This window comes from Panthera pardus, unplaced genomic scaffold (assembly GCF_024362965.1).
Source record: "Panthera pardus isolate Hobbes unplaced genomic scaffold, ASM2436296v1 HiC_scaffold_8, whole genome shotgun sequence".
Classification (NCBI taxonomy): Eukaryota; Metazoa; Chordata; class Mammalia; order Carnivora; family Felidae; genus Panthera; species Panthera pardus.
Genome location: NW_026527013.1, coordinates 154528962 through 154542964, shown reverse-complemented (window position 1 = coordinate 154542964; position 14003 = coordinate 154528962). Strand labels below are relative to the sequence as shown.

General features: G+C 36.7%; 1 protein-coding gene across 5 annotated transcripts in view; it reads left to right on the top strand.

Annotated features, from left to right (window-relative positions):
• Positions 1-14003, top strand: part of BRAF (B-Raf proto-oncogene, serine/threonine kinase) — a 168012-nt gene that overhangs the window by 86799 nt on the left and 67210 nt on the right. For all 5 annotated transcript variants that reach the window (XM_019452951.2, XM_019452950.2, XM_019452952.2 and 2 more), the window contains exons 3-5: positions 6081-6344; positions 12548-12651; positions 13500-13602. In XM_019452951.2, coding sequence (XP_019308496.1) covers positions 6081-6344; positions 12548-12651; positions 13500-13602 — 471 coding nt within the window. The remainder of the gene's footprint in view (positions 1-6080; positions 6345-12547; positions 12652-13499; positions 13603-14003) is intronic.

Genomic DNA, 14003 nt, shown 5'->3' with positions numbered 1-14003 from the left:
CACTTTTTGACAATCATGAATAAAGCTATTATGAACATTCATATATAAGTTTCTGTGTAACATCTGTTTTCACTTGTCTCGGTTCTATGCCTTGGGATGGAATTGCTGTGTCCTATGTATGGTAACTTTATGTTTTAACTTTTTGAGGAACTACCAGACTGTTTTTCAATGTTAGCTGCTCCATTTTAAATTCCCACCAGAAATGCATGAGGGTTTTCATTTCTCCACATCGTTACCAACACTTACTCTCTTGTTTGTTTTTTAAACAGTCATGCTTGTAGTTTTGACCTAAAAATGGTAAAGCATCTTTTTCATGTGCTTATTAACTGTTTATATTCTTGGGGGAAATACTAATTCAAATCTTTTGCCCACATTTTAAGCTGGGTTATTGTTCAGTTGTGAGAATTCTTTGCATATTCTAGATAGTAGATCCTTATGAGATATATATATATTTTTTAAGTATTTTCTCCTAATCTGTGGGATTTATTTTTCATTCTTTTGGTAGTGTCTTTTGAATTTTTTTTTTTTTAACGTTTATTTATTTTTGAGACAGAGAGAGACAGAGCATGAACGGGGGAGGGCCAGAGAGAGGGAGACACAGAATCCGAAACAGGCTCCAGGCTCAGCTGTCAGCACAGAGCCCGACGCGGGGCTCGAACTCACGGGCTGTGAGATCATGACCTGAGCTGAAGTCGGCCGCTCGACCGACTGAGCCACCCAGGCGCCCCAGTAGTGTCTTTTGAAGTATAAAAGTTTTAATTTTGAGAAGTGCAGTTTATCTGTTTTTTTCTTTGGTTGGTGTGATTTAGCGTGTCATACCTAAGAAATTACTGCCTAATCTAGGTTCATGATGATTTACTCCTATGTTTTCTTCTAAGAACTTTGAATTTAAAAATTTTTTTTAATGTTTATTTTTGAGAGAGAGAGAGCATGAGCAGAGTAGGGACAGAGAGAGAGAGGGAGACACAGAATCTGAAGCGGACTCAAGGCTGTGAACCATCAGCACAGAGCCCAACGCGGGACTTGAACCCACCAACCGCAATATCATGACCTGAGCCAAAGTCAGACACTGGTTAAGTGGTTAACTGAGCTACCCAGGCGCCCCTCTGCTAAGAACTGTGTAGTTTAAGCTCTTAGTTTTAGGTGTATGATCCGTTTTGAGTTACTTTTTTATTGTAATCTTAGGTAGTACTCCAACTTCATTCTTCTGCCTGTAGATATTCAGTGGTACCAGCACCATTGTCAAAAATCAGTTGGCTGTAAATGTAAGGCTTTATTTCTGGATTCTCAAGTCTTCTGTGATGTTCTATATATGTATCCTTATTCCAATGTCTTGATTACTGTACCTTTATAGTAATTTTTGAAATGAAGAAATGTGAAGCCTCCAAGTTTGTTCAAGATTATTTTGGTTTTCTGAGTACATTACGCTTCCATATGAATTTTAACATCCGCTTGCCCATTTCTATAAAAAAGCCATTGGGATTTTGAAGGATTGTAGTGAATTGGTAGGTCAGTTTAGGGAAAATTGTCATCTTAATAATATTAAGTGTTTTTGTATTATTTAATTCAAAAACATCCGACATGATCTGTGCCTTCAACTAGTTTACAGTTTAGTAGAGTCATGTTAAGAACTCAGCTAAGTAGGGGCGCCTGGGTGGCTCAGTCGGTTAAGTGTCCGACTTCAGCTCAGGTCACGATCTCGCGGTCTGTGGGTTCGAGCCCCGCGTCGGGCTCTGTGCTGACTGACGGCTCAGAGCCTGGAGCCTGCTTCCGATTCTGTGTCTCCCTCTCTCTCTGCCCCTCCCCGTTCATGCTCTGTCTCTCTCTGTCTCAAAAATAAATAAAAACGTTAAAAAAAATTTTTTTTAAAGAACTCAGCTAAGTAATACAGGGATGACAGTAATAAACATAAGAATTGCTAGTACTACGTATTCCTGCTAGTAAGAATATTTATTGGGTTTTTGCTATGTGGTAGCCTCTGTAATAACTTCTTTTACTTGTATTATCTCATTTAATCCTCACGAAATTTTTTCATAATGAGAAAAACATAGTCCTATAAAGAAGAACATGATAATAGTCTAAAGGAGGTGAAGAGAAAGAATACTTCTTTGGGGTTTTATCAAGCAGAGCTTTGAATTGGACTTTGAAAAATAAGTAGGATTTTGATGCGAAAGAATAAGGTTTTGGGAAAGCTTCATCCTGAAGAAGTATCTGGTATCTGTAGTATCTGGAAGAACGAACCACAAGAATTTTGTTGATGATACTGGTGGTGGCTGAGGTGTGCATTTTTGTGGGAGGACTTGTCCATATTTGCTGACTAAGGAAGCAGAGGAAAAGTTGGAAGATATAAGAGAAATTGGGGATAACAGTGTACCAAGGCCTCTGTAGAGGCCCTAAACATTCAGTGCCATTACTAAATTGAGAACAGACGAGAGATGGGGCGGGCCCCTGGGTGGCTCAGTCGGTTGAGCATCCCACTGTTGATTTTGGCGCAGGTCATGATACTGGGTTCGTGGGATCAAGCCCCACATTGGGCTCCGTACTGAGCATGGAGTCTGGTTAAGATTTTCCCTCTCCATCTGCCCCTTTCCCCCACTCGTGTGTGCTCTCTCACTCTCTCTCTAACATGAATTAAAAGAAAAGAGAGATAGGGAAATGCATGGAGAATCGCTTAGACAAAGAAAGAAGAGGAAGCTTTTATTTGATGGCTTTGACCTCCAGAGTAAATTTGAAGGTAATGTAATGCTGTTTTCTGAGTGAGTTGAAGATTGGGTGATGAAGGTAAGGAGGCAGACAAGCATAGAAAAGGTTGGAGTAAATATTGTGAAAAATGTAATATGATGTTAAAAATAAGTAAAAATTTTTGGGTAGTACCCTAAAGGACTAATTTCCACGAATTGATAATGGGACTAATTGACCTCCTTCTATCTTCTTGACTTAATTAACTGACCTTAACTAATTGACCTACCTTACTATCTTCTCCAGCAGTGTATGGTAATCTGAGAGAAAGAATGGAATACTTGAGTGGTTAGAATTTACTCCAAATTTGTATTTGACAAACAAGTTGGTAAAAGAATAAGAATTAGAGAATCAGAGATGTTACTAGTGGTATTGTTGAAATGGTGAGCCGCAAAGTAGGGGCAATAAGACAGTCAAGGCCCAAATCTAAGAAACTTCAAGGGATTAATGTTGATATCATAAACAGATTAATGTAGTAAGATGGAAACTTGAGAAGGTGTGTTCAGGGACAGGGGAGGCTCCACATTGAGGTCTTGTCATCATTTGGAACTCCTGGATCTTGAAGGTAGAATGAAAATTAATACCTTTAGAAATAAGTTTAGAGAACTTTACGGCAGGAATGTTAAAAGAGTAATCCACACTGAATGCATCAAGGATAGTGGGATGAAATGAGTCAATCCAGGGACAAAAGGCAGGCAAGAGCCTTGATTGCAGCTGTGAGGATGGAGAGAGGTGGAATAACTGCTTTGTACTTAATAAAAGAAAAGAGCTATTGATAAGTGCAGTGAAATAATAGCTTGTAATCCACAATGGAGGGAACAGTATATTTTCAAAAATTAAGACTAACATTTTGATAAAGAAATAACATTCTGAAAATTTATTGTTTAAGTGCATTCCATTTCCCTAAGGCTTACTTTGTGTACTTGTCCAGATGATAGTAAATAAGATTTGATATATGCAAGGGGGAATTTTTATCTCCCAGACTGCATGTATGTGATCTTCCTAGGGTAGGAATTGCGTCAGTCTTTATTTTTTTAGTTTGAGTCCCAAACAGTGCCAGACACATGTATGCTCAGTATATACTAATTGACGGATTAAAGGCTGGATAAATGGATCATATTAAAAGAGATGCCCGTAAGTAATTAGCTCTTGGAACTGAAAGCTAACACAAAACACAGTTCAGATAATTTTGAAGTGATTTGATTGTAATGCCTCAAAATGTTATGAAACATTTCCAGAATCAGGGTATGGTAGCTAGTAGGTTATAAAGGAGAGGGCTTTTTAAAAATTTTTAAAAAATATTTATTTACTTTTGAAAGAGAGAGAGAGAGAGACAGAGCGAGAACGGGGAAGGGACAGAGAGAGAGGGAGACACAGAATCCGAAGCAGGCTCCAGGCTCTGAGCTGTCAGCACAAAGCCTGACGCGGGGCTCGAGCCCATGAACCATGAAATCATGACCCGAGCCAAAGTTGGACACTTAACCGATGGAGCTGCCCAGGCACCCCAGGAGAGGGCTTTTAGATGCAGTTTATGCCCTTTACCCCAATGGCTCATTTTACTATTTTTCCTTTTTTTCATCTTCAGAATTATATTTTAAGAACCAGCATAGCAAGTACAGTCAGTGGTCTTTACTGAAATGAAATTTCTTCTTCATTCTCCTCTATCTTTGATCATTCTCCTTTGCTTATAGAATGAAGTTCAGGCTTCATAGCATGGTATAGACACCCTCTACAAGCTGGTGCCTTACCCACTTTTCCAGTTGTATTACTTGTTTCCCTGTATTGCTATTCTTCATTTAATTCCGCAAACATATATTGATCCCTTGTTGTGTCCCAGATACTGAATTGCATGCAGCTATACTAGTCTGTAGTTTTCCCTCTATGCCTTAAAGTTTCCTACCTCTCTATTTGTTGCAGAATTTCTCCTGTACACAGCTCTCTCTTCTCCTCCACTTAACTCCGTCTATCTAAATGCTAACATAATCCTACCTCATTCTCACCTTATATCAAGAATGTCCTTTATTTCTCATGTATAACACTTAAGCATACTAAAATACATCCACCTGCTTCTCTGCAGCCCAATAATAAACTCCTTGAGTGATGAGAAGTTTTAAAATCTTTGATTCTCCCTTGTAGCCTTTTATAAATGTTTGTGGTATTACATCTATGTATGATGGTAGAGAGAAATGGTGGACCATAGTGTGGGGGAGGGTGATTTCCATTGCCCTAAAGAACCATGGACATATATATTCCAATTTATTCCATCCCTTTACTCTCAATATCACTCTGTTTTCAAAATTCTTGTTATTTTTAGAATATGACATCTTATGTGGTCATTTGACTTTATAGCTTTAATCAAATGAAACTTCTAGAAGTTTCCACCCTAGTGGATAATGGGACCAGAATTTCTTGACTGCAGGGCATAAACCACCTTTTCAAATAAAATTTTATTCTTTAAGCAGTATTTGATGGGATCGTCAGAGATCCATAGTGAAGAGAATAAAGTATTTTAACTAATACCTGTTTCAGAAAGAAGGTGGCAGTTACATAACTTCTAAGCCCTGTTGAGAAGATTTTGGTGGTAATGGCGAGATCTGACCCTGTACCTGAGTCTTATTTTTTGACAAATCTCTTTTAACCCCGCATCTCCTTTTCAACTTCTCTTTCTGTTCTTTGGAGGGCAGAAAGGTATGAAACTTTATATGCCTACAATTTCCTCAAAAAAAATTTTTTTTAATAGAGAGGGTACTTATCCTTGATTTCATATAGTATTTTATCTTATGTTGGATATGCACTTTGGAAGTTAAATTGCAATATGACCAGGGGCGCCTGGGTGGCTCAGTAGGTTAAGCATCCAACTTCAGCTCAGGTCATGATTTCATGGTTCGTGGGTTCAAGCCTTGCATCGGGCTCTGAGCTGACAGCTCAGAACCTGGAGCCTGCTTCAGATTCTGTGTCTCCCTCTCTCTCTGCCCCTCCCTTGCTTGCACTCTGTCTCTAAAATAAGTAAACATTAAAAAATATTTTTGTTTTTAAATTGCAGTATGACCAGAACATTGTAAATACATTTTAAAATTAACATTCGTGGGTTATTCTAGACATTTATATGTTTGTTGATTTCTCAGTGCAATGTACTGTCTTATCACATACACACCAAAATGATCAATTTAAAAGTAGAAGTATTAATTTACAGTACTTTCAGCACTTATTTTGTAACTTGTACTTAAAACCCTATTAGCTAGATTATAAAGAGATTACAATCAAAGATTTAAATTTCATATTTCCTTTTGTTACTGTCAGGAAAAAGTCCAGATTCAGTGTATGTTTACTTTATTTTATAGGCCTATGAAGAATACACCAGCAAGCTAGATGCCCTCCAACAGAGAGAACAACAGTTATTGGAATCCCTGGGGAATGGAACTGATTTTTCTGTTTCTAGCTCTGCATCCACGGACACCGTTACATCTTCCTCCTCTTCTAGCCTTTCAGTGCTACCTTCATCTCTTTCAGTTTTTCAAAACCCCACAGATGTATCACGGAGCAATCCCAAGTCACCACAGAAACCTATCGTTAGAGTCTTCCTGCCTAATAAACAGAGGACAGTGGTGAGTCAACTTTTAATATCATCATTGCTTTTTCTTTGTGTTTTTCAGAAAGAGTAGTTGTTGAAAATGAAATACGTTATCACTCCATATTCTGTGGTCATGCAAATGGAAGCATCCATTTCAAAAAGGAGTGGAAAAGACATAATTAATTGGTGCCAATGTCTGTGTCCCTTAACTGGAACAAATTGTATTGTGTTTAGTGTCAGATTTGACATTTTAACCTATCTGCCGAACTTGAATCAGACTCAAGCCTAAGTACTAGTTCAGAATCAAAAAGAATGTCCAGACTTGAGCTTGTTTGTTGTCTAACACATGTCAGGTAAGCTTTGTTCTTTGCCCTTGAGAAATCCCTATTTGGACTTATCAAATGTTGGATTTTTAGTGTGCTTGATATTTTTCCTCTGTGTAACTTTTGTTGATCATTAGCATTACCATTGGAACAAGTATTCTGTAAGTAACATTTAAAGAATGGAAATCTGCACAATTTTATGGGCGGTCTCTAATCCTTGAGTACAAGTACTGTCATTGCCTTAAATAATGCATCTATATGCATCGTGACTTTTTAAAAATACATGTGGTTACTTTTGAGGTTAATAAAAAACCTTTTCATTTCCAAATACAACTGAAGTCAAAGTAGTTTTTTTTCCCTCACACAGCATTAGTAGTAATGCTAGATTTTCATAGAAAAAGTTTGATGACTAGGCTGTTGCTTGGAGGCTATAGCCTGGAGGCTATGGTGGCCTCCAGTGAGGTTAATTTGTCACCTTGTGCAACAAAGAGATGTGAGTGTCAGTGTGTGGGGATGCAAGACTAGGCCTTCAGCCAGTGTCACAAAGGTAGTTGGAACTCAGGTCCTTGCATAAAGCTGAGTCTTTGAGGAGCTTTATCTTCAGCAAAAGGGTGAACTAGAAGAAAATCTACTTACTCAGCATACATAAATAACAATGAAACTTGTCTGTCTTCACCAGTGGTCCAGATAAAGTTTAAAGCTTCCCTTGTGAATTCCTAATTATAGGCCTGTTCTCATCATGGTGTGGGATTCATATTTGTACTTATGGGTCCTGTCCAGGAACTGTCAACGCAACAAATGGTCCTAGAGAGATAATAGCGCTCAGGCACTGGGTAGAAGCAAATGCAAACCCTCTTTGGCCGATCTAGGTCTCATGAAATTCATATAGATAATGCCCACTGACAAGTTCAAAATCCCATGTCGTAAAATATACAAGGAAAGAGCCTATCAGCACATTAGAAGACTTAAAAACAGCAGGATTCCTAAGAAGGAACCAAATAGGACTTCTAAGTGGTCTTAATATTTTAAACTCAGTGGATGACAGTTCCCATCTATGAAGTATTCTTGCTAAAGATGATTTTATTGAATGTTAAGCTTCCACACCTTCCATTTTACAAGAAACACGAGGAATAGAAGAAAAAGTTAAGTGCCATGAGGAAATGATAAATTCAGAATGTGGACATTGTATAAGACAAATGGCCTGGATTCAATGTCACAGAAGATAAAAAAGATTAGGGATTATTCTACAACTAAACAAGACTAAAGAGATGTAAACAATTGCAGCGTGTGATCCTAGTTTGGGACTAGGATGGGGAAGAGCTATCAAAGGCATTCTTGCGATGGGAAATGGTGAATGCTGATTAAATATGTTATTATGGAGCTACTAATTTTCCTATGTGTGATAATAGGAATGTAGTTATGTAGGAGAATGTCTTTATTCTTAGGAAATACATTTTTTAATATTTAGGGGTAAATCGTCATGACACCTACAACTTTGTCCACCTTCTTTTTTTAAATAAAACTTAGGCACAGTAAAGTATACAAATCTCAGGTGTACAGCTGAGTATGTATATGTAACTTTGTGCATATGTAACTGCCATGCAGATGAAGATACAGACCATTTCTAATGCTTGGGAAGAGGTTCTCCCAAGCCCCCTGCAATTTGGTCATCATTTTCCAGAGTAACCACTATTCTGACTTCTATCTCAATCAGTCAATTTAGAACATAGTTTCAAATGATAAGATCGAAAACAAATGTCAGAGAAAATAAATATTAAATGTTAGAATCTATGTAGAGAGAATTTGGATGTTAATTGTATCGTTCTCATTTTCCGTGTTTGAAAATTTTCATAATAGAGTTGGAAAAATGCAAAAACATATACCAAAGGAAAAATAGAAAGTTCAAAAGAAACAGTTGTCACTAAGGAAAAAAAGAAATAATGAACATTTGATTTGATGAAGTAGCAAGGTAACTTGAAATATAATTTCAGTATCTCTAGTAGTTACAGCGTATTACAGAACAGCTGTCAAAATGCTAAATAAAAATTAGAATATTTGTTTTAAAAAACTAAGTGGATGAGATTAAAAGTAGATTAAAGCCAACTGAAGGGAGGGAAAATTAGTAAACTGTGGAAAGCAAGGAAAGAGAGTCAAAGAAAATATAAAAGAGGGGAGAAGAGGTATGAAAGATGAAATGAACAGTTTCATTATATGCCTGAGAGGAGTTCCAGAAAGTGAAAATAGAAATAAAGGAGTAGAGCAGAATTCAAAGAAATGATGGCTAATGTTTGTGAAAGACATGAATCTAAAGATTTGGGGAAAACAGGCCCTGAATTGTATAAGTAAATTTTAGTCCATAATTATTAAACATAACAAAATGAAAGAATACTATTTTAAAACCATTCAGGGAAAGAATTATCTATAATAAAAAACTACAATTGGATTATTAAAAAATATTGATTGTAGCAGCTGGAGAAGCCAGAAGACAATAGAATATTGTACCAAGAATGCTGAGAGGTGCCTGTTAAGTTGCTTAGCTAAAGTATGAGTTGAAGGTACATTCACTAATAAAGGCCTTTCCAGATGGGGAATTTACCTTTCCCATGCTCTGCTTGAAGGAACTACTCAAAAATTACTTTAGAAAGTTGAATACAGATGAAGGAATGAAAAGTAAAAATTAAACCTAAAACTATCAAATTTATAGAAGAAAACATAGGAGAAAATCTTAGTGACCTCGAATTTGTGGCAGTGATTGCATAAATATGACACCAAAAGAAAAATCCATAATGAACATATTCATAAATTGGACTTCATCAAAATTAAAAACCTATTGCTCTTTGAAACACAGTGTTAAGAGAGTAAAAAGACAAACCACACAGACTAATCTTTGCAGAACATCTATTTGATCAAAGACATGTATCCACAGCATTAGAAAGAGCTCTTTGAACTCAATAGTAAGAAAGCAAACAACTCAAAAAATAGGCAAAAGATTTGAGCAGATGCTTCACAAAAGAAGATATGTAGACAGTAAATAAACACATGCAAAGATACTCAACATCATTGGTCATTGGGGGAATGCAAACTAAAGGCACAAGATGTCACTACACGCCTACTAGAATGGCTGGAATGAAAGAGTGGTCATACCAACTATTGGCAGCTATTATGTGGAATAACAAATTTTTATACACTGCTGGTGGCAATGTATAATGGTACAGTCAGTCACCTTGGAAAACAATTTGGCAGTTTTATTTAATTCAGTTCCTTTAAAATCCCAACAGTGTTTTTTGCAGACATTAGAAAAATCCATCCTGAAATTCATGTGGAGGCTCAATGAATCCTGAATAACCAAGCATTCTTGAGAAAGAGCAAAGTTGGAGGTCTCACACTTCCTGATCTTTGAACTTTTTACATGCCTACTGAGTGGCATAGACATCAGACATACAGATCAAGGAAATAAAGAGTCCAGAAATAAATGATCGTGTATGTGGTCAAAGGATCTTTGACAAGGGTGCCACAGCCCCCTTTGCGGGGGGAGGCGGGGAGGAAAAACCCTTCCACAATGTTACCGGGAAAACTAGATATGCACGTGCAAAACAATGAGGTTGGACCCTTACCTTACACTATATGCAGATTATCTCAAAATAGATCAAAGGCATAAACATAAGAGCTGCAACTATAAAACCCCTTAGAAGAAAACATACAGGAAAAGCTTCACAATATTGGACTTGGCAGTAGTTTTTTAGGTAAGACACCAAAAGTACAGGCAACATGTAAAAATAGAGAAATAGGACTATATCAAAATTAAAAACTATATGAATCAGAAGCTTTGATGCAGCCACTCTGAAAAATAGTATGGAGGTTTCTCCAAAAGTTGAAAATAGAACTACCCTATGACCCAGCAATTGTACTACTACATTTTTAGCTGAAGAATACAAAAATGCTGATTTGAAGGGGCCAGTGTTTATAGCAGTAATATTAACAATAGCCAAATTATGGAAAGAGCCCAAATGTCTGTCAGCTGATGAATGGATAAAGAAGATGTATTTATATACAATGGAATATTACTTGGCATTCAGAAAGAATGAAATCTTGCCATTTTGCAACAATGTGGATGGAACTAGATTATTAGGCTATATGAAATAAGTCAATCAGAGAAAGACAAATATGATTTTACTCGTGTGGAATTTAAGAAACAAAACAGATGAACATAGGAGAAGGGAAGGAAAAATAAAATAACAGAGAGGGAGGCAAAGCATAAGAGACTCTTAACTATAGAGAACAAACTGAAGGTTGAGGGGAGGCCGGTGGGGGGGGGGGGGGCTAGATAGGTGATGGGCATTAAGGAGGGCACTTACTGGGATGAGCACTGGGTGTTACATGTAAGTGATGAATCACTAAATTATACTCCTGAAACAAATACTACACTGTTAACTAACATGAATTTAAATTAAAAAAGCCCACAAAACTATGTGAATCAGAACACAGTCATCTAAGTGAAAAGACAACTTATGGAATAAGACAACTTCTTTTCATATTTACAAATCATATATATGATAAGGGGTTAATATTCAGAACGTATTTTTAAAAACTCCTACAACTCAACAACAAAAAACCTGTAAACAACCCGATTAAGAAAAGGGGAAAGGACTTAAATAGACATTTCTCCAAAGAAGATATACAAATAGCCAACAAACACGGGAAAAGATGCTCAACAGTAATCATTAGGAATGTGCAAATCAAAGCTACAAGGAGCTACCACCTCACACCCATTAGAATGGCTGTTATCAAAAAAAGAAAGGAAGAAAGAAAGCAAAAAAGAAAGGGAAAGAAAGAATGAATAACATGTTTTATTCAAAGTAGTAGTAGAAGTCCTAGACACAGCAGACACACACACACACACACACACACACAGAGGAATATTACAAAACCATAAAAATGGATGAGCTGAGGTGCCTGGGTGACTCAGTCGGTTAAGCATCTGATTTCAGCTCGTGTCAGAATCTTGCAGTCCCTGAGTTCGAGCCCTGCGTCGGGCTCTGTGCTGACAGCTCGGAGCCTGGAGCCAGCTTCAGATTCTGTGTTTCCCTCTCTCTCTGCCCCTCTCCCGCTCGCAGTCTGTTTCTCTCTCTCAAAAATAAATAAACATTAAAAAAAAAAAAAAAAAAAAAGGATGAGCTCTTGCCAAAGAGGGTATTATGCTAAGAAATAAATCAGACTGAGAAAGACATATACCATATGATTTTACTTGCATGTGGAATCTACAAAATAAAACAGGAATAAACACAAAGCATAATCAGACCGGTAACTACAAAGAACACACTGATGGCTGCCAGAGGGCCAGAGAATAGAAGGATAGGCAAAATGGGTGAAGGGAAGTGGGGGGACATACTTCCAGTTGATGGAATTAGTAAGTCATGGGGGTGAAAGACATAGGGAATATTACTATTCTGATGTTGTATGGGGACAGATAGTAAGCTATACTTGGGAGCACAGCATAATGTATAGAGAAGTTGAATCACTATGTTGTACACTTGAAACTGAGGTAATGTGTGTCAGCTATATTCAAATTAAAAAAATGTTTTTAATTGATTTTGCTTTAAATGTTGACTTGTTGTTTCTCAGTGGTGGGTATATAGGAATCTGTTATACTTTCTGTTTCTATATGTACAAAATATTTCATAATCTTAATAAAAAACAAAATCAGTTTTGCTTTCAGTTGGTGAATAATAGATACTTGAGTCATGATTTTCCTTTAATACTAAGTTAGCTCTATAAATGATGTTGTATCTAACATAGTAATCCGTATGACATTTTAAAGGTATTATAAAGGTAAGGTATTGAGCTTTATGAAATGATGCGAAAAAATATATAATTTATTCCTTTTACCTCATACTATATATTTCTGATACTATAGGTACCTGCAAGATGTGGAGTTACAGTCCGGGACAGTCTAAAGAAAGCTCTGATGATGAGAGGTCTAATCCCTGAGTGCTGTGCTGTTTACAGAATTCAGGATGGGTATGGTTTGTATGTGATGTGAAACTTTGTTTAAAAAGGCAAAAAAAACCTCAGACATTGAACTTTGGGGTGTTCTGTAGCATCTTTACCCAAACCTAGGGTGTTAAAATGTAAGTTTAGAAAAAAAAAAAAAACCTAAAGGAAATTTGCCAGCCTTTTGAGGAGTTAACATTAGACAGTTTTGTGTGATTATAGTATTTTGTTATTCTGATCAAATGACTTTATTTGGAGTTGGAGAATCTTAAAATTTTTGAACCATTTAGAGTGTGACTTATTTGAATAACGGACTCTACCCCACGCCCATTTTTAATATAAATTCATAGTTTCACACAAGGCTTATCACAATTAACATTTTATATTAAACTGTTTTTCTTTCAAAAAAGTGTCTAAAATTGTGCCAAGACCCCCCAAATTTTGAATCCTGTTTTTTAAAAAATATCCTTTTTGGGGCATGTTGTCCCTTGAGTGCTGTTTTTATTTTTTTAGTTTTTACTTTTTTTTAAATGGATAGATAAATCCGTACCTGTGATTTTTTTTTTTTTTTTTTTTTTTGGAGGGGGGACCCTAGGAACAATCAATTTTCTGCTGTTGTAGGTCTTTTCTGGAGCTGACTTGAAGAAAAGAGTACATCTCTTTACCCTGCTGTTTGTCCAAGAGTGATACATTTATTTGGGGTAAACTTAAAAATTAATTTATTGCCATTTAAATTTCTAACGATGGAAGACCAGGGAGCCAAACCTCCCTCACCATTACTAGCCCCTCAATAACCAATTTTCATGTCTTCAGCATGAGGTACGTGAAGATTTTTAGGTACGCTAACCAAGAAAGGCTGTGTCTACACTTTGCAGAGAGAAGAAACCAATTGGCTGGGACACTGATATCTCCTGGCTCACCGGAGAGGAATTGCATGTAGAAGTGTTGGAAAATGTTCCGCTTACAACTCACAACTTTGTATGTACTTGTACATTTTTTCTGAGTGTCAAAACCGTTCAGGTTCTTGTGCATGAATTTTTATTTAAGGAATATGCAATATGGATGAGTAACTTAGGGATTGATATTTGGCCTAGGTTAAAATCAGTTCTTTAAAAACTTTGTATTTAAACTAGAGTTTTATTTTCATCATATACTTTCTTTTTAACTTGAAAAAGCAATAGATGACTTTCCTTAAAAGGAACTAAAAAGAAGGGGCACCTGGGTGACTGTAAGTTAAGCGTCCACCTCTTGATTCCAGCTCGGTCATGATGTCACAGTCGTGAGGTAGAGCCTGCTTAAGATGCGCTTTCTCCCTCCCTCTCTGCCCATCCCCCGCGTGCATGTTCTTTCTCTCAAAAAAAAAAATTTTTTTTTTAAAA